This window comes from Schistocerca americana, chromosome 1 (genome assembly GCF_021461395.2).
Source record: "Schistocerca americana isolate TAMUIC-IGC-003095 chromosome 1, iqSchAmer2.1, whole genome shotgun sequence".
In the NCBI taxonomy this organism is placed as follows: domain Eukaryota; kingdom Metazoa; phylum Arthropoda; class Insecta; order Orthoptera; family Acrididae; genus Schistocerca; species Schistocerca americana.
In genome coordinates, this window is record NC_060119.1 from 144,647,045 (window position 1) to 144,669,666 (window position 22,622).

At 39.7% G+C, this 22,622-nt stretch overlaps 1 protein-coding gene across 2 annotated transcripts in view; it reads right to left on the bottom strand.

The window, feature by feature from the left end:
* Window positions 1-7,088: 7,088 nt before the first annotated feature.
* The window catches only part of LOC124551193 (transmembrane protein 120 homolog), a 61,920-nt gene continuing 46,386 nt past the window's right edge, over window positions 7,089-22,622 (bottom strand). For both annotated transcript variants that reach the window (XM_047126186.1, XM_047126194.1), the window contains one exon: window positions 7,089-7,589. In XM_047126186.1, coding sequence (XP_046982142.1) covers window positions 7,464-7,589 — 126 coding nt within the window. In that variant the 3' untranslated portion in view covers window positions 7,089-7,463. The remainder of the gene's footprint in view (window positions 7,590-22,622) is intronic.

Here is a 22,622-nt window from a genome sequence, read left to right on the forward strand (position 1 = left end):
CAATGGAGAGACGTCTACAGACAAAGTAACCTCTGGCGTGCCACAGGGGAGTGTTATGGGACCATTGCTTTTCACAATATACATAAATAACCTAGTAGATAGTGTCAGAAGTTCCATGCGGCTTTTCACGGATGATGCTGTAGTATACAGAGAAGTTTAAGCACTAGAAAACTGCAGCAAAATGCAGGAAGATCTGCAGCGGATAGGCACTTTGTGCAGGGAGTGGCAACTGACCCTTAACATAGACAAATGTAATGTATTGCGAATACATAGAAAGAAGGATCCTTTATTGTATGATTATATGATAGCGGAACAAACACTGGTAGCAGTTACTTCTGTAAAATATCAGGGAGTGTGCGTGCGGAACGATTTGAAGTGGGTAAGGTGGGTACCAGGTTGAGATTCATTGGGAGAGTCCTTACAAAATGTAGTCCATCAACATAGGAGGTGGCTTACAAAACACTCGTTTGATCTATACTTAAGTATTGCTCATCAGTGTGGGATCCGTACCAGGTCGGGTTGACGCAGGAGATAGAGAAGATCCAAAGAAGAGTGGCGTGTTTCGTCACAGGGTTCTTTGGTAAGCGTGATAGCATTAAGGAGATGTTTAGCAAACTCAAGTGGCAGACTCTGCAAGAGAGGCGCTCTGCATCGCGGTGTAGCTTGCTGTCCAGGTTTCAAGAGGGTGCGTTTCTGGATGAGGTATCGAATATATTGCTTTGCCCTACTTATACCTCCCGAGGAGATCACGAATGTAAAATTAGAGAGATTCGAGTGCGCACGGAGGCTTTCCGGCAGTCGTTCTTCCTGCGAACCATACGTGACTGGAACAGGAAAGGGAGGTAATGACAGTGGCACGTAAAGTACCCTCCACCACACACCGTTGGGTGGTTTGCAGAGTATAAATGTAGATGTAGCTGTAGATGTAGACATATTGAGCAATTCCTGTAAAGATCATCATCTTTGCTTTGTCTTACTTTGTTATGCTAATTATTGTTATTCTGATCAGATGAAGCACCATTGGACATTTTTTGAACTTTTGTATTTTTTTGGTTCTAATAAAACCCCATGTCATTCCAAGCATGTGTGTCAATTTGTATCTTTCTATCTACATTATTCTGCGATTTATTCAGTTTTAAAATTTATACTGACTGATCACCCGGTACTAACAATTATACTTGTGAAGATGTCTATATAAAAGCTGTACACTGACTGAGTGGATTAATTTTGGCTCAGTTTCTGGATGTATTGAGAAGCCAGTGTTACAATGATGATATGGACATTGCAAGGCCTCAAATGGAGGCTGGCAGCAGCCTGTATGTGTTGCAAGCAACTTTCAACAGCCACATATTTAACTGAAACAGCTTTGTGAATTTATGTAGCTTTTTTTGATGGAGGCAAAAGTAAAGCTCACTACTGAAACTGAACATTTAAGTATTTATATTCTGAGTGTTTTAGAATTTGTGAACAATTGGAAAGCAGCCATTACTTAAAGTTAAGTTGTGAAACAGTCTCTCTCTAGAGCGATATTTGAATTATTACTTCATTATTAGCAGAATAGCGTGTCACGTGTTTTTATTCACAAAGCGTGACCTATTTTAAATTTATGTTTCCATTCATTAAAATAGATTCCACGTTCAACAGTTACTAGAGCAAATTATTGCCATAAAAGCAATTTCCAACATCAAAAGATATTAAGAAATCATGTTTATAAGTTTCTAGCTTTCAATATCTAATATATCATCTAGCTTGCACTACACCAGGAAGTTGACATCAAAAGGTAGGGTGCCAAATTCTCTATTAAAACAGCTTAGGCACTTTGGTGATTAAAAATAGAGAACCAGTACATCTTTTACAAGTGATGAAATTCCAGTGTTCTTAAAATACAGATGCAGGTTGTTAAAATTATGTTCAGTAAGTTAACTGTTTTCATATCATTATGAATAATGACTTATAAATAAATGTGTTGCAAGTTTCTGATTAAAACTCCAGTCACCACAGTGCATACTGAGCCTTCAGACGAATGCAGGTTAACTATAGAATTACTTTCTGAATATTAATTACTTATGCTAAGTGTGCATTTTTAAGTTTTTGTTGTTATGGTTTATGTTCTTCAGTGCAGACAGATTCAATTGTTCTGTGGTTAAATTGATATATAGGTTATGCTATGGTCCCTCCAACAGTCAGCTCAAAAGTGAAGAAACAGTAGACAGATCAGATACCATTTCTTCATCTATGCACCTACAATTATAATTCATTATAATTATCTGTGTGGTAGCTTGCGTGCACAGTCGATTAACAAAATGCACTTTGGTAAAAGCAAAACTGAGCAGCTGCTGCACGCAATCAGTATCGTTTTAGAGTTTGATGCCTCATGGTCAAATGCAGGTCATTCCTAGTTAAGAAAGGATTAATTAAAAGAAAAGGAATGGTAGCTTTACAACATCTATCACGAAAAGCAAAGCATATATATATAAAAACAAAGATGAGGTGACTTACCGAACAAAAGCGCTGGCAGGTCGATAGACACACAAACAAACACAAACATACACACAAAATTCAAGCTTTCGCAACAAACTGTTGCCTCATCAGGAAATATATTTTCATTTTCATTTTACCTCATGTTACACTTTCCACCTTCTTAACCTCTTTCCTGATAAGGCAACAGTTTGTTGCGAAAGCTTGAATTTTGTATGTATGTTTGTGTGTCTATCGACCTGCCAGCGCTTTCGTTCGGTAAGTCACCTCATCTTTGTTTTTATATATAATTTTTCCCACGTGGAATGTTTCCTTCTATTACATATATATATATATATATATACACACACACACACACACACACACACACACACACACACACACACACACCTGTATCTACCAAACACACCTTAGTCAAGTCATTTTGCAAAGTAGAATTGATTTAGGTAAGCATAATCAGTCTTTTCTTTGTTTGACTTACCAATGACTAAACATGCAAGCCTATTTTGATGTGATTGAACATACATTTTGTTTATTCACAGGATTGAATTTCTACTCTATGTAAAGGCTGTTAGTGGCACTAAAGTTAGTGTCCAGTCCCTGGTGAATGAGATAGGAACTGAAACTAAGGATAGCAAATCAAAAGCTGAAATGCTTAACTCCGTTTTCAAATGTTCCTTTACAAAGGAAAACCTAGAAGAATTGCTCCAATTTAATCCTCATGCCACTGAAAAGACGAATGAAATAACTATTAGTGTCAGTAGTGTTGAATAAACAGCTGAAATTATTAAAACTGAACAAAGCTCCAGGCCCTGATGGAATCCCTTTCAGATTCTATAATGAATTTGTGGCAGAGTTAGCCCCTCTTGTAACTATAATCTATCATAGACCCATAAAAAAATAAAAAAATTGTGCCCAGTTCTTGGAAAAAGGCACAGGTCACATCCATCTACAAATACAATAGTAGAAGAGATCCACAAAAACTACTGTCCAATATCCTTGACATCAATTTGTTTTAGAATCTTAGAACATATTCTGAGCTCACACATAAAGAGGTATCTTTAATAGAATGACCTTCTTTGTGCCAACCAGCATCACGTGAAACACAAAACACACTTTTCTCTCATGACATACTGAAAGCTTTGGATCCAGGCAACCAGGTAGAGGCAATATTTCTTTACTTCCAAAAAGCATTTGACTCAGTACCATATCTATTCTTATTGTCAAAAGTGTGATCATATGGGGTATCAAGTGAAATTTGTGACTGGATTGAGCACTTTTTGGTAGAGACACAGCATGTTATCTTGGATGCAGAGCCATTGTCAGATGAAGTAACTTCGGATGTGACCAGGGAAGTGTGTTGGTACCCTTGCTGTTCATATTTTATATTAATTACCCTGCAGACAATATTAATAGTAAAATCAGGTTTTGCAGATGATGCAGTTACTCTTACTGAAATACTATCTGAAAGAAGCTGCATAAATATTTAGTCAGACTCTGATAACATTTCAACATGGTGCAGAGATTGGCATCTTGCTCTACATGTTCAGAAATGTAAAATTTTGCACTTCACAAAAAACCTGTAGTATCCTATGACTTTAATATCAATGAGTCACTGTTGGAATTGGCCAACTCATACAAATGAGTGAGTGTGACACTTTGTAGGGATAAGAGACAGAATGATTGCATAGGTTCACTCATGGGTAAAGCAGGTGGTAGACTTTGTTTTAATGGTAGAATACAGGGCAAGTGCAATCAGTCTACAAAGTAGATTGCTTACAAATCACTCATACAACCGGTTCTAGAAGACTGCTCAAGTATGTGGGACATGTACCAGATAGAACTAACAGGTGATAATGAATGTATACAGAGAAGGGCACCATGAATGGTCACAGGTTTGTTTCATCTGTGGGACAGTATCACAGAGATACTGAAGGAACTGAACTGGCAGACTCTTAAAGACAGATTTAAACCATCCCAAAAAAGTCTATTAACAAAGTTTTAGGAACTGGCTTTAAATGATTGCTCTTGGAATATACTACAACCCCCTACATATCGCTCACATAGAATTGTGAGGATAAGATTAGAATAATTACTGCAAGCACAGAGGCATTCAAACAATCATTGATCCCATGCTCCATAGTGAATGGAATAAAAAGAAACCCTAGTAACTAATACAATGGGACGTACCCTCAGCCATGCACCTCACGGTGGTTTGCAGAGTATAGATGTAGATGTAGATGCAGAACTGCGTAACACTAACACTACTATCGTTATGCAATACCACACAGCAATCTGTATTGTGCCTGTTATATAACCATTAAATTTGTAAGCGAAATGCGTTCCTTCAGTGGTTGAATGATAAGTCAGAAGAAACAAGATCAATATACAAGGAAAAGAAGAATGAAGTGATGAAAAAATAAGGATGGCAAAAAATGAAGAATGGGAAAGAACATGTGCCAAGGTGAATAGCAAATTAGGATTTGGGAGAGCAAAAGAAGCATGGTCAGTATTGAAAGAGCTTCGACAGGATACAAAAAACAAAACTAATCTCCAACTGATAACACAAAAGGAATGGGAAGAGTATTTCCAAAAATTATTAAATGAGGACAGAGAAGAATATCTAGAAGAAGGAACAGGGGAAGATAAAGGACATGAAGATGATGAGATCCAGATTTTAGAAAGTGAAGTACTTCAGGCGTTGAGAACAGGAAAGAATGGTAACTCACCGGGACCAGGCAATATCAATCTGGAATGTCTGAAATATGGTGGTGACAAAATTGTGAAACTGATAACACAGCTCTTCAACAAAATGATACATGGAGATTCAGTACCCAACGAGATGTAGCTAGGTTACATTAATACAACATTTAAGAAAGGGGATTGCAAAATTTGTTCAAACTATCGAGGAATTTGTGTTACAAACACATTAATGAGAATTTTTGCGAAAGTAATTAAAAAGAAACTGGAAAAAAATTTTAGAACCCAAGAAGAACAATGTGGATTCACGGCTGGGAGATCATGTGTAGACCATATTTTTACATTACGACAGATTTTGGAGAAACATAGGGAAAAATCAAAAAATACAGGATTAATTTTCATAGATCTAGAAAAAGCGTATGATACTGTTCCAAGAAAATTACTTTGGAGAGCACTACATATGGCAAACATAAACCCTTCCTTGATTAAAATAACATAACAGATGTATAAAGATAACATTTGCCAAGTGAAAGTTGGTAATAAACTTTCACAGAAATTTAGAACAAGCAAAGGCCTTTTACAGGGCTGTCTCATGTCACCATCATTATTTAAAATCTATATAGATATTAGCCTTAGAACATGGTCTCGTAAATGTAATATTATGGGATTAGAAATAAGAGATGGAGTCTACCTACATCATTTATTATTTGCTGATGATCAAAAGTAGTCATAGCACAAGATGGGGATGATGCTAACTATATGTGCAATCAACTAGCAGTAGCATACAAAACTTGGGGTTTGAAGATTAATTACCAAAAAACAGAATACTTGACTAATGATTCAGACGAGCTATACATTGAAGGAAAGAAAATCAAAAAGATAAACACTTTCTGTTATTTGGGATCCATTTTAGAAATCGAGGGAAAATCAGAGTCAGAAATCAATAAAAGAATTAGTAGCGGATGGAGGGTCATTGGGATGCTTAACTCAGTCTTATGGAGCAGGAATGTAATGAGCAAAACTAAAAAATTAATATACAAATCCATATTAGAGAGTGTGGTTGTGTATGGAACGGAGACCTGGACAATTAACATGAAGCACATTAAAAAATTACAAGCTCTAGAGATGGACTTTTGGAGAAGATTGGCAAGAATCTCCAGGAAAGAAAAGATAAGGAACACCGAAGTAATAAGGAGAATGGAAATAAAAGAAAGAATATATGACATAATAGATAGGAAGAAATTACAGTGGTACGGGCATGTATGACAAATGGAGAAAACCAGAATACCAAAATTGATACTGGAGTGGGAACCGGAGGGGAGCAGAAGAAGAGGACAACCTATAACCACCTGGCTCCAAAATGTACAGCACATAATCAGGAGAATGGGCGCAGAGGAAGAAGACACACAAGATCGAAACACCTGGAGAAATATTTTGAGATTATAGTTTAAGAATGTTTATTGTTTGTATTGTAATTTTCAAGTAAATTATTATGTTGGAGATAAGCCTCTGTAATGAGGAAAAGCTCAAAATAATAATTTAAAAAATTTGTAAGCGAGACTCCAGAAAAGAAATGACAATGACTAGTAATGAAATTGATTATGTGCTGCAATTACTGTCAGCATTCTCAGGACACAGGCCCTTAACAATACACTGTTTACATTGTAACTGCAACTGCCTGTTTACTCAATAGCAGCATAAATTAAGATGCCTATTCACACTAATCTTAAAATTTTTCTTTACAAAATTTAGTCCTGTACATGGTTAAAGAATCCAGCTTCTAGTTAAAAAAAGGTACATGAATAATACAAACTTAATATGGAGTGAGCGTTACTGTCAACAGTAAACAAGAAGACAAAAATGTTCAGCACCAAGTGTTGGCATTGACACTAAAATAATAAATCTACAAATTGAAAACAATAATATTTATTAACACTTTGCGAGTTCTTTTGTACCTATTCACAGTACATTTTACAACTCAAATCTCAGTGATATATGCACACCACGAATAACCAGTACATTGTACTTCATGATTAACTCTTACACATGCTTGTTCACTAACATGCATTTTTACAGAATTATTGTGAAGGTAAAATGTTACCACACATCTACGGACTGCATCTTTTACAAATTTAACAATCAATTTCATACATAGACTCTTAAATCAACAACATTTCTATACAATCGTCATGTATCCAGCAGAGCCACAGAGAGTAATACAACATATCCCCAGGTCCACAAATAGGCTGACAACTAACACACTGACCTAAATTTACAAAGTTTAATCATTCATCCTTTTTGGTATCATCTGATTTAACTGATTTTTGTGCTCCTGTAGCCATTGTCTCTTCTATCACAGCATTCACTTTATTATGCAGTTTTTCATTTTGAGCAGACATATCATTGGGCATCTGAAACAAAATCAATGCATTTATGATACGTTAAGACAACATGATTATTCTAGAGACTCATGTTTCTTTTGGACCATTTCATGTATCAAACAAGGAAAGTCCAGGATGAAATAACTACAATATTAATAGGATAGATTGCTAAATGACATACACAGGTAGTGCCGAGTCACAGACAGGCACAATGACAAAGACTGTCTGAAAGCTTCCAATATTTTTGCGAAGCCACTGTCTACAAAGCCTGACTTGCAACTGCAACCTGGTGGGATGGGTAGTGGGTATAAGGAGGCAGCATGATCTGGCGAGGGGGGGAGGGGGAGTGCTGCCTGCAAAGCATGCAGGGAATTTGTGGGGACAGATCTGCTAGGTCCAGTGTCTAGAGCCTGTGCTGGGGGAAGGGAGAAGTGGGAAGGAGGATTGGTGTGATAGAAGACATGTATAGTGCATGCCTCTTGCTGCCTCCTATCCCACCACTCATCTTAGCAAACTTCTGCTCAGATAGACAGTCACAGTTAGACAAAGTGCCCTGAGACAGAGGCTGTGTGTGTGTGTGTGTGTGTGTGTGTGTGTGTGTGTGTGTGTGTGTGTGTGTGTCGCAGTCAGGCATAAAGCCCTGAGACAGTGCCCATTTCGTGTGTGATTTCTACTGCAGAAGGATTTTGTCTGAAAGCTTTAATATTTTGTGTAAAACAAGATATGCGCAGATTTTAATGTTGTTGTTGAATGTGAAAGATATCACGTTAATCTGACAGTCTGACAATTTCATCTGTGGTCAGAAACAAATCTAAGATATTTTCCTTTGCAATAGAAAGAACAGACAGTCTTATCAGAGCACACACCCATTCATGTGCCAAAACTGTAATACTGATGCAATCAAGAGGCAGTGCAATATTTATTTGCAGTCTACATTGGTGTCAATCACATTTTTTGTTTTAATAGGAATCATCACACAATGAGTGGCTACCTTTTGACTAAAAAGAAAGATGGGGAAGGAAAGGGGGGGGGGGGGGGGGTAGGAATTCTCTTATCTGTACACAAAACTATAATCTGGATGGGAGAAATTTTTATTTATCGGTGACATGCAGGGTTTGCATGTCCCACATCTTATCATTGAGGCATTTGGAGACTTTAGAGCTTCGAGATTCCTCATCTTAAAATACCCCTCGAGTGGAAACTTTCCTTAAGGAACAGTCTCCTAAACAAATTTGTCAAAGTGAACAATCAGTTCCATAACAGAAGAACCATTCTGCCAAAAATATTGCAAAATGCTGGCTGTTAACTGTGGATGCCAGTTGTGAAATTACGATGTTACTTATGGAAATAACACTCTTGGGTAAATTTTCTACCTGTCCAATAAGACAGCTATGAAGTGTTGTTTGCACAGTAAAGACACTCACAGCAGCCTCCAACTGAACTGGCTTACATTAACCCAGTCTGGAAACAGTTTACCATTAGTTTTTACGAAACATACTAAAACCATTGCTGCAGTAGGGTGGCTTGCGTGCCATAACAATACAGTCATACACCAGGTACAACCCCAGCAGAGGTGTACCAGGGAAGAGGCCAAACTAAGAAATAATTCCCAAAACGGGGCAGCAGCCTTTTCGATAGTTGCAGAGACAACAAACTGGGATATTAAGTGACATGGTACTGTGAATGGCTGAAAGCAAGAGGAAGCTACAGACATATTCCTGAGGACACAGGACTCAACTGTATGGTTTGAGGACGATGGCATCCTCTTGGGTAAAATATTTTGTAGGTAAAATAGGCTTTTTTTATACATCTAGGTGGAGACCACTCAGGAGGATGCTGTCATAAAAAAAATAAAGAAACAATGAAGTTTGATGTGCCTTAGGTTGGTGTGTGGATGTAAGACCCTAATCAGGTAGCAAGGTTAGAGAAATTAAGAAGGGAAATGAGCAGGTCGAGGTTAAAAACATACAATGGAAATTCCAGGATGGGATAACAACAATATGAGAAGGATAGATTGCTAGTCACCACATAGAGGAGGCACCGAGTTGCAGACAGGCACAATGAAAAAGAACCTGGAGATATTTCAGCTTTCAGACAGAGTGCTTCTTCAGAAGTTGGGGGCGAGGGGGCGGGGACCATGCACATGCGTGCACGCACACACATACATTAAAAAAAATTACTGATTTGTAAATCTATACAGCAGTTCCAGAGACTCTGAACATAACAATAGTGTCTATGTAGCCTTATTGCAATCATCTCTGTAATTAGATTATTACATATATAATAAACCACCGATTTTGCTCTGTCTTCTCCTTGAACTCATAGGTGAAGGATTTAAGTTATCAGTGTACACACCAGCCTTATTGTATTAGTCATTGTATGATTAATTAAATGCTGAATAATAATTAGTTTCCTTTTTTCCATCTGCAGTACTTCAAAGGAACACAAATTCTGGGAGTCTCTACTAAAGAACTACTCAGTGATTTACATGATGGTGAAACAACTGAGCTCCAGATGCTCTATCATTAATCATCTTGTTATTAGAGTCGAATATGCATCATCTGGTAACATTATCTGGTTTACAGTTAACAGCTGTACATGTAGTTGCTTGCACACTGAAATTACTCACATCATCAGAGAGGTGGTCACATCAACACGGTCAGTATAAAAGCAAATAACTGCACTGGTTACAGTTAACATGAGCAATAATTAAATATACCAAAATTTATCTAAGCAGATGTTAACCAGCTGATTGAGCCACACTGCAATTAATTAAAATTTCTAATGTCTGTCTTCCTCAGTTATTCATAACACAATGAAAATTAAACAAACTATGTGATAATGAGAGAGTTCAACACCACAGTTTTACAAAAGTGTGACAATGTAAAAGAAATTATGATGAGATGAAATAAATTATTCACATAGTTAACTTAGGTGAAAATTTAACTGACAGGGAACTGGTACCAATAGTAGGAAAAGTAAGAAAATGGAAAATAGCAAGAGAACTGACTGGGAAATAAGAATGAAAGGAGAAGGCACCTGGTAGTACTTTTCCAACAGTTTATTTAAAATCATGAAAGAAGGCCGTATATGTGGAAGAAATATGGACAAAATGCAAGGTTTCAGATAGGTTATATAATGGTACCAGAGGCTGAAACCAGCATAGCATTTATACAGCATAGCATTTCCAAGGGCAGATATGGACTGACCATTATTTGTTGTTTATGAAAAGCCTGAGGAATTTCAGAAAGATAGGAAATTGACGAGATAGGACTAGGATAAATTGAAAGAAATAAATATTGTTGAGAGTTGCAGAGGGAGCATTGCGCAACAACTGATAAAGAGGGGATAGGAATACAATAGATGGCAAATGGATGCCTTTGAGAGATGAAAGAGTGAAGGCTGCAAAGAAACAATAGAGGCATAAAGACAAGTCTCTGCAAAATTCACAAGATATAGAATTTTTGACAACATAATGTAAGTGGATAGATAAAAAAATCTACTCACCAAGCAGCAGCAGGAGAACACACATATATATTTTAAAAAAAGATTTTACGTATGCAAGCTTTCGGAGCCAGTGGCTCCTTCTCCCAGCAAAAGGGTTGCAGGGGAAGGGAAGAGAACTGGACAGGTGTAGGAATAGGGGTAGAGTTTGTAAAATGTCACCCAGAACTCTGGGTCAGGGGAGACTTGCCAGACAGGATGAGAAGGAAAGACTTATTGTTGGGGACTGCGCTGGAAGAGATTTGAAAACCTGGTGGCTTAAACGTGGAAGACAGGGTGATATGTAAGACAGAGAGTATTGCTGAAACAGTGTGAACAAGTTAATAAGAGTGAAAAAGCACTGTATGTAAGAGAGGTGGGAAGGAGGTGGCGAAAAATAGACAGGTCAGAAAATCAAAGATGTAGAAAATTTAAATGGAGTGAAGAAAGGAGCAGTTACTGGGAAGAAATGCTGAGACAGAAGAAATTAAAGTAAGGCCAGGCAGGCGGCTAGAACCAAGGATATGTTATAGCACTAGTTCCCAACTGCGGAGTTCTGAGAAAGTGGTGTCTGGGGGAAGAATTCAGATGGCGCATGTTGTGAAACAGGCATCGAGGTCACAACTCTCAAGTTTTAGAGCACAGGATATTGTGTGTTGCCTGTATACACCCTCTGGCTATGCCCATTCATCCTAACTGACAGCTTAGTGGTAGTCATGCCGAGTAAAATGTCAAACAGTGTTTATGTAACAGCTGGTATATGATGTGTCAATTCACAGATGGCTCTCCCTTTGATAGTATGTTTTGACAGTTACAGAGCTGGTATAGGCGGCAGTAGGAGGGTGTATAGGGCAAGTCACGCAGTGGGTGGTCACAGAGGTGGGAGCCATAGGGTAGGGAGATGGGTGCAGAAAGAGCACAGGGTCTGATAAGGATATTGCGGAGATTGAGAGGGCAACGAAAAGCTGTTCTACATGTGGTGGGCAAAAACTCAGGCAGAATGGATCTCATTTCAGGGCATGATTTTAGGAAGTCGTGGCCTTGTCGAAGTAGCCGGTTAATACATTCAAGACCAGGATAATACTGTGTGACAAGTGGTGTGCTCCGAAGTTGTTTTTGGAGGGATCAGCAATACCAGGATTGGATGTGATGGTTTGAGAAATCTGTTTTTGAACTAGGCTGGTGGCGATTAGATCCAGAGAAGGCTGAGGCAAGAATGGTAGTTTATTGCTGTAAAGAGTCTGCATCCAAACAAATACATTTGCCTAAAATCCAAAGGCTCTATGGGAGGGAACATTTAACTTGGAAAGGGTGGCAACAGCCAAAATGTACTGTTGTTTGTTAGTAGGCGTAACACGGAAAGAAGTGTGTAGCTGGCCTTTGATGAAGATGAGATCAACATCAAGGAAAGTGGCATGGGATTCAAAATAGGACCACGTGAAATTTAAATGGAAGAAGGTATTTAGAGATTCAATGAATTTTAACAGGTCAGCCTCACCACGAATCCATATGGCAAAGATGTCATCAATGTGTCAACCCAAACCAAGGGCTGAAGGCTTATGGATCCCAGGAAAGCCCCCTCCAAGCAACCCATGAAAATGTTGGCCTGTGAAGGAGCAGTGGAACACAATGGACAGTGTCTTGAAAGCAAAACAAGGATCATGGAATGTTGTCAAATTAAATCAGGTGGTGCTGAGGGAATTAGATTAAGAAATGAGACACTTAAAGTAGTACGAGTATTTTTGCTATTTGGGGAGCAAAATAACTGATGATGGTCAAAGTACAGAAGGGTCAAAGTACAGAGGATATAAAATGTAGACTGGCAATGGCAAGGAAAGCATTTCTGAAGAAATTTGTTAACATCAAGTATGGATTTAAGTGTGAGAAAGTCTTTTCTGAAAGTATTTGTATGGAGTGCAGCCATGTAGGGAAGTGAAACATGGACAATAAATAGTTTAGACAAGAAGAGAATAGAAGCTTTTGAAATGTGGTGTTACAGAAGAGTGCTGAAGATTAGATGGGTATATCACGTAACTAATGAGGAGGTAATGAACAGAATTGGGGAGAAGAGGAATTTATGGCACAACTTGACTAGATGAAGAGATCGGTTGATAGGACACGTTCTAAGGCATCAAGGTATCACCAATTTCGTATTAGAGTGAAGTGTCGAGGGTAAAAATCATAGAGGGAGACCAAGAGATGAATACACTAAGCAGATTCATAAGGATGTAGGTTGCAGTAGGTACTGGGAGATGAAGAAGCTTGCACAGTCAAACCAGTCTCTGGACTGAAGAGCACAACAACACATCAGGAAGGAGTCATCCTGGTTCCAATGGCCATACCCCTGATCTGTCTGTCTGTCCCTCAAAGGAGAAGTACAGTCGTAGTTGGTAAGTATGAAGTTGATTAAGATGAGCAGGGAGATGTCATAGGTTTGGAATCAGATGGATGCTGACTGAGGAAATGTTCAGCAGCGGACAGCCCATGTACTTTGAAGATATTGGAATAGATGGAGGTGGCATCAATTACGGCAAGCAAGATTTGTGGTGGAAGTGGGATGAGCAAGGATTTCAGACAATCTAGGAAATGGTTGGTGTCTTTAATATAGGAGGGAAGTCTTCGTATTATGGGATGCAGATGCTGACTAAGGCAGATACGAGTTTGATGGGTTCTTTGAAGCCCAAAACTATTGGACAGCCAGGATTATTGAGTTTGTGGATCTTAGGAAGAAGGTAAAAGATGAGGGTGCTTGGTTTGGGTGGTGTAAGAAGTTCTATGGATTGGAGTGTTAGTTCTTGTAAGGGGCCTGAGGTTTTAAGGAGGGACTGTGGGTCAGTTTTAATCACAGAGATGGGGTCTTGATGGCATATGCTGCATGTAGAGGTGTCAGACAACTGGTTTAGACCTCCACTAACATACTCCTGTCAGTCAAGTACCACAGTCTTAATCCTCTGTCTCCTGGGAGGATAATGTGAAGTCATCAGCTTTTTGGGACCAAAGGCCTGGAGTTCTGCAGGGGACAGGTTAGGGTCACATTGTAGGGACCTAAGGAAAGGTTGTGAAGCAACACTGTATGTGAGGAGCTCTTGAAGGGATTGTAAGGGATGATTTTGAGGTAGTGGTTGTGGATGAAGTTGGGATTGTGGTCAAAACTGCTTAAAGCAGGGTTGAATGGCAGGTTTGAAAGTGGTATTTCCAGCTGACATTATGGGTGAAAGAAAGTAGGTCCTTCACACAAGCAACATGATTAAAGGCAGGTTTACGGCTGATAGACAGACCCTTGGATAATACAGTTAATTAAGGAGGGGAGAGTGCTTCACACAAGAGGTTGAGAAGACTGTATTGTTGTGACTGGTTCTCGTGATTATGAGTTGTTATCGGTCTGGGAGGCAGTGGTAAAGGCGGTGGGATGTTAAGGAGGTTGGGCAAGCTCAGTTCATAGGAAAGGAATGGTGGTTGATGGAGTGGCTGTTTAGGGAGCTGAAGAGGGACACTACAGGAAACACCACTGTTGAGGTAGTTTAGGAGAAGGCAAGATAGCTTTCAGAGGTGCAGTCTGGCATGCTGTTGTGTCTGAAATTGGCTTGGTGGATAATACTTCCAAGGAAACATGAGAGGCAGATAACTGCAGGATTTTGTAAGAGGAGAGACATCTGGTCGAGTGGAAACTGGCAGATGAGGCATATAGGTCACAGGTAAGCAGAGTAAGTGCAAGAGGTTTCTGTAATTAAAACTGTAAAAGACCATGGTGGAGTAGGACTTTCAATGTTAGGCCTTTGGGAGTAGCTCAAGGATGAAGCAGTTTTCAAGAAACAGCATATGGGACCATACTTCTGATAGTGCAAATGCATATTTCCAAAAAGAATGAATATAATATGTGACAGGACAGTTTACAGTGTTAGAAATGGTAGAAGTGGCAAAAAAGAGAAGCAGACGGTGGAAAAAGATAGAAAAATGGAAGAAAAACAAGGAAAAAAATTCTGAAAACTAAGAAAACTTTGTACAAAAATTGTGAGAACAGACAATGGTTCACGAGAGGTATTGGGTGGATGAGAATTTTTCACAAGAAAAGTAGTCCATTTGATATAAAAAATGATTGGAAGAGACAAAAATTTATAGGGAAAGTCATGAAGAGAGAGAAAATTTTAAAGACTGGCCAAAGAGAAAAAGAAAGTCGTACCAGAAAACGTACACTACAACATAATTGTTTGGATGCAGACTCTTTACAGCAATACACTACCATTCTCACCTCAGAATTCACTGGATGTAATTACCCCACCAGCCTAGATCCAAAGCAGATTTCCCAGGCCATCACATCCAATCCTGGTACTGCTGATCCCTCCAAAAAACGACTTCGGAGCCCATCACCTGTCACTCAGTATTATCCTGGTCTTGAATGTACCAGGTGTACCGGCATGAAATGAGCGTAAAGATACAAATGTGTCAATAGCGAACATTTGTTGTGAGCGGGCCTTTTTTGTTTGTTTGTTTGTTTTGTTTGGTATGACGTCTGTCAAAGATATTTAGTATACACCAAGTCATAGAACAAACAACATCATATGTTTTCATCGTGTTAACAATGTCGAATTTTGTACCAGAAAGTGATGATTTGCGGAAAGCATTAATTTTTTGTTTTCATTTGAAAAAAAAAAAAATGCTGCAGAGTCGCATCAAATACTTGTCGAGGCATATGGTGATCATGCTCTATCAGAAGCAACATGCAAAAGATGGCTTCAATGGTTCAGAAATAATGATTTGGATGTAAGAAATGAAGGACGTGGAAGACCACAAAAAGTTCCAAGACGCTGAATTGCAAGTAATATTGGATGAAGATGATACTTTAGTCAGAAGCAAATCGCAGCAATGCTAAATGCTGCACAACAAACAATTTCTGACCATTTGAAAGCTATAGGAAAGATCCAAATGTGGGGAAGATGGGTGCTACATGAACTGAATGAAAGACAGATGGAAAACCGAAGAACCATTTGTCAAATTTTGCTTCAAAGACATGAAAGAAAATCAATTTTGTATCGAATTGTTACTGGCGATGAAAAATGAATTTATTTTAAGAATCCTAAACAGGAAAAATCATGGGTTAATCCGGGACAACATCAACATCGACTGCAAAACCACATCGATTCAGCAAGAAGACAATGCTCTGCGTTTGGTGGGATCAGAAAGGTGTGGTGTATCATGAGCTTCTAAAACCCGATGAAACTGTGAATACTAATCACTACAGACAACAAATGATCAATTTGAACTATGCATTGATTGTTTTATTAAAAAAAAAGGAGAGAGAGAGAGAGAGAGAGAGAGAGAGAGAGAGAGAGAGAGAGAGAGACCAGAATGGGCCAGAAGACATGGCAAAGTAATTTTTTTACACGACAATGCACCTGCACACAAAGCAAAACTGGATCAGGATACAATCAAAACACTTGGCTGGGAACTGCTACACCACCCGCCGTATTCACCAGACTTGGCCCCTTCGACTTCCATTTGTTTTCATCAATGGGACACGCATTGGCTGAGGAACACTTTGATTCCTACGAAGAAGTCGAAAATTGGGTGTCTGTCTGGTTTGCTTCAAAAGATGAACATTTCTATTGGCGTGGTGTCCACAAATTGCCAGAAAGGTGGTCAAAATGTATAGAAAACAATGGTCAGTACTTTGAATAAAATGTTTTTACTTTTCAATTCAAAATTAGTGTTTCATTTTCACAAAAAAATGCTCATTTCAATACGGTAAGCCTGGTATTAACCAGCTACTTTGACAATGTTATGACTTCCTAAAATCATGCCCTGAAATGACATCCATTCTGCTTGAGTTTTTGCCCACCATGCATAGAATAGCATTTCGTCACCATTCCATTCCCCACAATATCTGTGTCAGACCCTATGCTCCCTATGCTCCTTCTGCACCCATCTCCCTACCCTATGGATTCCACCCTCGTGACCACCCACTGCATGACTTGCCCTATACACCCTCCTACTGCGACCTATACCAGCTATGTAACTATCAAAGGGAGAGCCACCTGCGAATCGACACGTCATACACCAGCTATTATGTAAACATTGTTCAGCCTTTTACATGAATACCACCAAGTTATAAGTTAGGATGAATGGGCATAGGCAGAGGGCATACACTGGCAACACACAACATCCTGCTGCAGAGCAGTCGTGACCCTGGTACCTGTTTCACCACAGGCACCATTTAAATTCTTCCCCCAGATACCACTTTCCCAGAACTCTGCAGGTGGGAACTAGCACTACAACACGCCCTCGGTTATTGCCACCCACCTGGCCTCCTCCTGTCTCAGCACTTCTTCACAGTAACTATTCCTTTCTCCATTTTAGTTTTCTACATCTATCACTTTCTGACCTATGTATTTTTCGCCACCCCCTCCCACCTCTATTACATATGTACTTTTTTGTTTACTCTTAGTAAGTTGTACACAATGTTTTAGCAGTACTCTCTGTCCTGCATATTATCCAGTCTTCGAACTATAAGCTCTCAGGTTTTCAAATCTCGTCTGGTGCAGTCCCCAATCAGTCAGTCTTTCCTTTTCATCCTATCCAGTAAGTCTCCAGACCCAGGGTTTTGGGTGACTTTTCCAAACTCCACCCCTTTTCCTAAAGCTCTCCAGTTCCTTTCCCTTCACCCTTCTTCGTTCCCCTTCAACCCTCCTGCCGGTAGGAGGAGTCACTGACTCCTAAAGCTTGCATAACAAACCTTTTTTATATTTGTGTTCTCCTGACGCCGTTTGGTGATTAGATTTTTTTATCTACCCAAGATGTACAGTTTGTATCAGAGGGAAAGTTTTCCTAAAAAAAATGATAAAATTATGAGGCTGAATTGCTGATCAATACCTATCTTCAGCATAAATGCTAGTACTGTCGATGGACACCCATTAAAGTACATACACTAACTTAACTTTCTGAATTAATAGTTCCTTCCATCTCTCCTCCTAGATTAAGGAACTATTAGTTCCTAAAGCTAGGCTAGTGCACATACTTTAATGGATGTCTATTGGAAGTACCAAAATTTCTCCTGAAGACTGGTACTGGCCAGCAATTTGTTTCATAATTCTGCTAGATACAGAATTTAACCGATGAAAGACTACATACAAAAATGCAACAAATAAATCGGGAAAAATGGAATACATACATCTGAAAATGAAACTGACAGGAAATACAAACTGGCAAATCAAGAATTGCTAGAGGAGAAATACAAAGCTGTAGACGCATGTATGACTGTAGGAATGGTAGATGCTGCCTGTAGCAAAATCAGAAAAATAAATAAACAAATGGAGAAAACAGCAGCAGGTGTACACATCATGAGCTCAGATGAGAAGTCTGTAATAAGGGCCATATTGCACTATCAAACATTTTTGAAAAGTCTTTTATAAAAGCTACGACACCACTCTAAACTTTCACAAAAAATCTGTTAAAAGTACTCTAGTACACTATCCAAGATTTTATAAAATTTCTTTTAATAAAATATATGACAACATTCTTTTAGTATAATATAGGCATAAGCAGAGAAGGGAAGGCTGAAAGGTGAAATGAATACACAGAAGTGCTATACAAGGGAAACGAACTTTAAGTCAATCAAATAGAATGGGAAGAGGAAGCAGAGGTGGGAGATACAACACTGCGAGAAGAATTTGGAAGGAGCCCTGATAGACTTAACTCAAACAAGGCACATTGAGTAGTTGAAATCCCTCAGACTTATTGAGATCTTTGGGAGATCCAACAATTGCAGAAGTATTCCACCTAGTCTGCATGATGTGATACTAGTGAAGTACCATAAGACTTAAAGATGAATGTAATAATTGCCATTCTAAAGAAGGCAGATGTGAATATTACACAACCTTTAGTTCAATAAATAGCAGAGTTTGGCTGCAAAATACTAACACAAATTATTTAGAGAGGAACAGAAAGACCGGTAGAGGCTGACTTTAAAGAAGACCATTCTGGGACCTAAAGAAATGTACAAATTTACAAGGCAGTGCTGGTCCCACTTATCTTAGAAGACATAATGGTGTAAAAACATACCTACATTTTAGTATATGTAGACTTAGGTTTTAGAGAATGCTTTTGAAAATGTTGACTAGGACTTCTGAAGAAAGAAAGGAAAAATTCAGAGTGTAAGAGGTTATTGCGACTTGTACAGAAGCTGGACTGCAGTTATTGTTTTACAGTTGGGCATGCAAAGAAGACAGAGTTGTGGCCTATCCCAATGTTATTCCATCTGTGCATTGAATGGTGTGTGACGGAAAGCAAGAAGAAATTTGGAAAGGGAATTAAAGTTGAAGTAGAAGAAATAGAAACTCTGAGGTTTGCCAATGACATTGTAATCTTGTCAGAGATGGCAGAGGATGAGCAAGATCAGTTGTATGGAATAGTGTCCTGAAAAGAGGGTATACAATGAACAATAAAAATTAAACAAAGATAATTGAATGGAGTCTAATTACAACAGGTGATGCTCAGGGGATTAGATTAGGAAATGAGGCACTGACAGTAGTGGCTGCATTTTGATATTTGGAGAATAAAATAACTGTCAACACCAGAAGAAAAGTGGATGTAAATTGTAGACTTGCAATAGCACGGAAAGCTGTTTGGAAAAAGAGCAATGTTTTTAATATAGTTGCAAGTGTTAGCATTTCCTCAAATTATATGTCTAGAGAGTAGCCTTACATAGAAGTGAAGCACGGATGATAAGAGAACAGAAGTTTTGAAATGTAGTGATACAGAACAATGCTTAGATCAAACAAGTAATGAAGAGGAACTGAATTGAAATTGTGAGAAAAGGAATCTATGCTACAAGTCAACTAAAAGAAGGTATCAATGAATAGAATGCATTATGAGGCATAAAGGAACAGTTAATTTGGTAATGGAGGGAAGTGTAGGGGGCTAAAATTTGCAGAGCGAGACCAAAGCTTTACTACATAAGTAGGTTCAAATGGATTTCAGGTGCTTTATCCAAATAGGTTTCTTTTTTGAGGGCAGGGGGTGGGGAAAGAGGCTTAAATGACTAAACAGTGACAACATCTGTCCTTTGTTCAAGGGATAGTCTACTTGGAGAGCCAGAAATTTGTTTGAAATGAGATTATATATAGGAATGGTAAAAACCAAGACCTTGAAACCAATATTGATGCCAGTGATGATAAAAACTTAAAGAGAAGGAAAGATAACATGCAATGTTTCAGACAGGCACAATTCCAAGACACTTACACATAAGATTTTGAAAAAAAGAGAAAGACACACACGCACACACGATGCAACTGCAACTATCACATGGGATGGAAGTAGCAATCTGGAGAGGCAGGGAATAGGAAGAGAGAGCAGTGTACGGGTGGAGGAAGAAAGGAGTGGTGTCTGGTAAAGTGTGTAGGGACTAGAATCCAATCAGGCACAGAGTCAGTAGGTTGTGGTGCACAGAGATGGGGAAACAGGAGCAAATAAGGAAAGGAGTTGGGAAAGATTAGCAGGTGCGTTGGCAGAGGGTGGCAAATACGGAAGGTGGGAGACAAGAATGGGGAGGAGGTGATAGGACAGAGCAGGTGTAAACTGTTGGGTGGCGGGGACAGTATGTTACAGTTGGTGGAGGCTGGGTTGATTACAGAAGCGGAGAATGTGTTTTAAGGATAAGTCCCATCTGTGCAGTTCCGAAAAGCAGTGGTGGAGGGGAAGATCTAGATGGTTTGGATAGTGAAGTAGCCATTGAAATCAAACATGTTATGTTTAGCTGCATGTCGCGCCACGAACTGGTCTACTTCACACTTGGCCACAGTTTGGCAGTGGCCGTTCATCCTGGTGGACAGCTGGTTGGTAGTCATATCAATATAAAAAAGCTCCACAAAGATTGCATCATAGCTGGTAAATGACACTGGTACTTTCACAAGTGGCCCTGTCCCTTATAGGCTAAGATAAACCTGTGACAGGACTGGAATAGGAAATAATGGGTGGGTGGATTGGGCAGGTCTTGCACCTGGGTCTTCCACAGGGATATGATCCTTGTGGCAAGGGGTTGGGATTGGGAGTGGCATATGGATAGATTAGGATATTATGGAGGTTGGGAGGGTGACAGAACAACACTTCATGAGGGATGGGAAGTATCTTGGGTAGGATGTCCCTCATTTCAGGGCATGACGATAAGTAATCAAAGCCCTGGTGAAGGATGCAGTTCAGTTGTTCCAGTCTAAGGTGGGACTGGGTGATGAAGAGGGAACTTCTGTGTGGCTGGTTTCCAGGATTTTCAAGATTTTTGGGGGTGGGGGATTTGGTGTGCAAGGGGAATTGGCACGGGAGGTCTGTTTGTGGACTAGGTCTTGGGGGGATAGGGCCTGTCTGTGAAAGCCTTGGTGAGGCCCTCGGCATACTGGGCAAGAGTGTTCTTGTAACTGCAGATACACTGTCCCCAGGTGGCCAGGCTGTATTGGGGGGGGGGGGGGGGGTGGGGGTGGAGGTGGATTTTTTTGTTGTCAAAGGAATGACAACTGTCAAAATGCAGGTACTGTTGGTGGTTGGCAGGTTTAATGTGGACAGAGGTGCGGTCGGGGCCTTCAGAGAGGAGGAGGTCAACGTCTAGGAAGGTGGCACGCCGTGTTGAGGAAGACGAGGTGAGGTGGATGGGAGAAGAGATGTTGAGGTTTTGAAGAAATGAAGATAAAGAGTGTTTTTGTGCTGAGTCCAGATCATGATGATATCAATGAACCTGAACAAGGCTAGGCATTTGGCTAGGAAGGTCTTCTCTAGATAGCCCATAAACAGGTTGGCATAGAAGGGTGCCATGTGGGTTCCCACTGCTGTGGCACAAATTTCACAGCACATACTCCACTCCCATAATCATCCCGGCCTCAACCTACGGTAACATATTGCCCTACACATTCCACCCAACAGTTTCCACCCCCTCTGCCCAATAACCACCTCTTCATTCTTGCCTCCCACCCTCTTTGTTTGCCACCCTCTGCCAATGCACCTGCCCATTTGTCCCTGCTCCTCTCCTTTTTCACTCCATTTTCCTTGCCTCCCTGCCCCACAACCTTCTGCCTGTTGGCATTCTAGTCGCTGCATACACCACCAGACAGGACTCCTTTCTTCCTACACCCGTACACTGGTGTCACTTCCAATTCCTCTTCCCCTTCCCCTCCCCTCCAGATCGGTGCTTCCATCGCATGTGATAGTTGGATTCTGGCCCGATCTGGCGGAGTTGGAGGTCATGTGTGTATGAGGTGTGCTTGCTTGTGTGAATGAATGGTGTATGTGTTTCTCTTTTCCGATGAAGGCTGAGGCCGAAAGCTTATGTGTAAGTGTCTTACTTGTTCCTGTCTGCAACTTCGTGTGTTATCTTTACTTTATGTAGCAATCTATTTTTTCATGCACTGTTCATATTCCTGCCTAGTATTTTCCCTTTTTTAAAAAAAAGAAAAATATCTGAAGTGGGACAGTAGGAGTGTCAGAGCAGATGAGGGCTCAACTGTGGATACAAACACCTCACCCACATCTGACCTCCCTGCCAACCCAATCAAATGCTAAGACAGCAAAAGCAAAAATAATGCCTTGTAGCAATGAGATTTG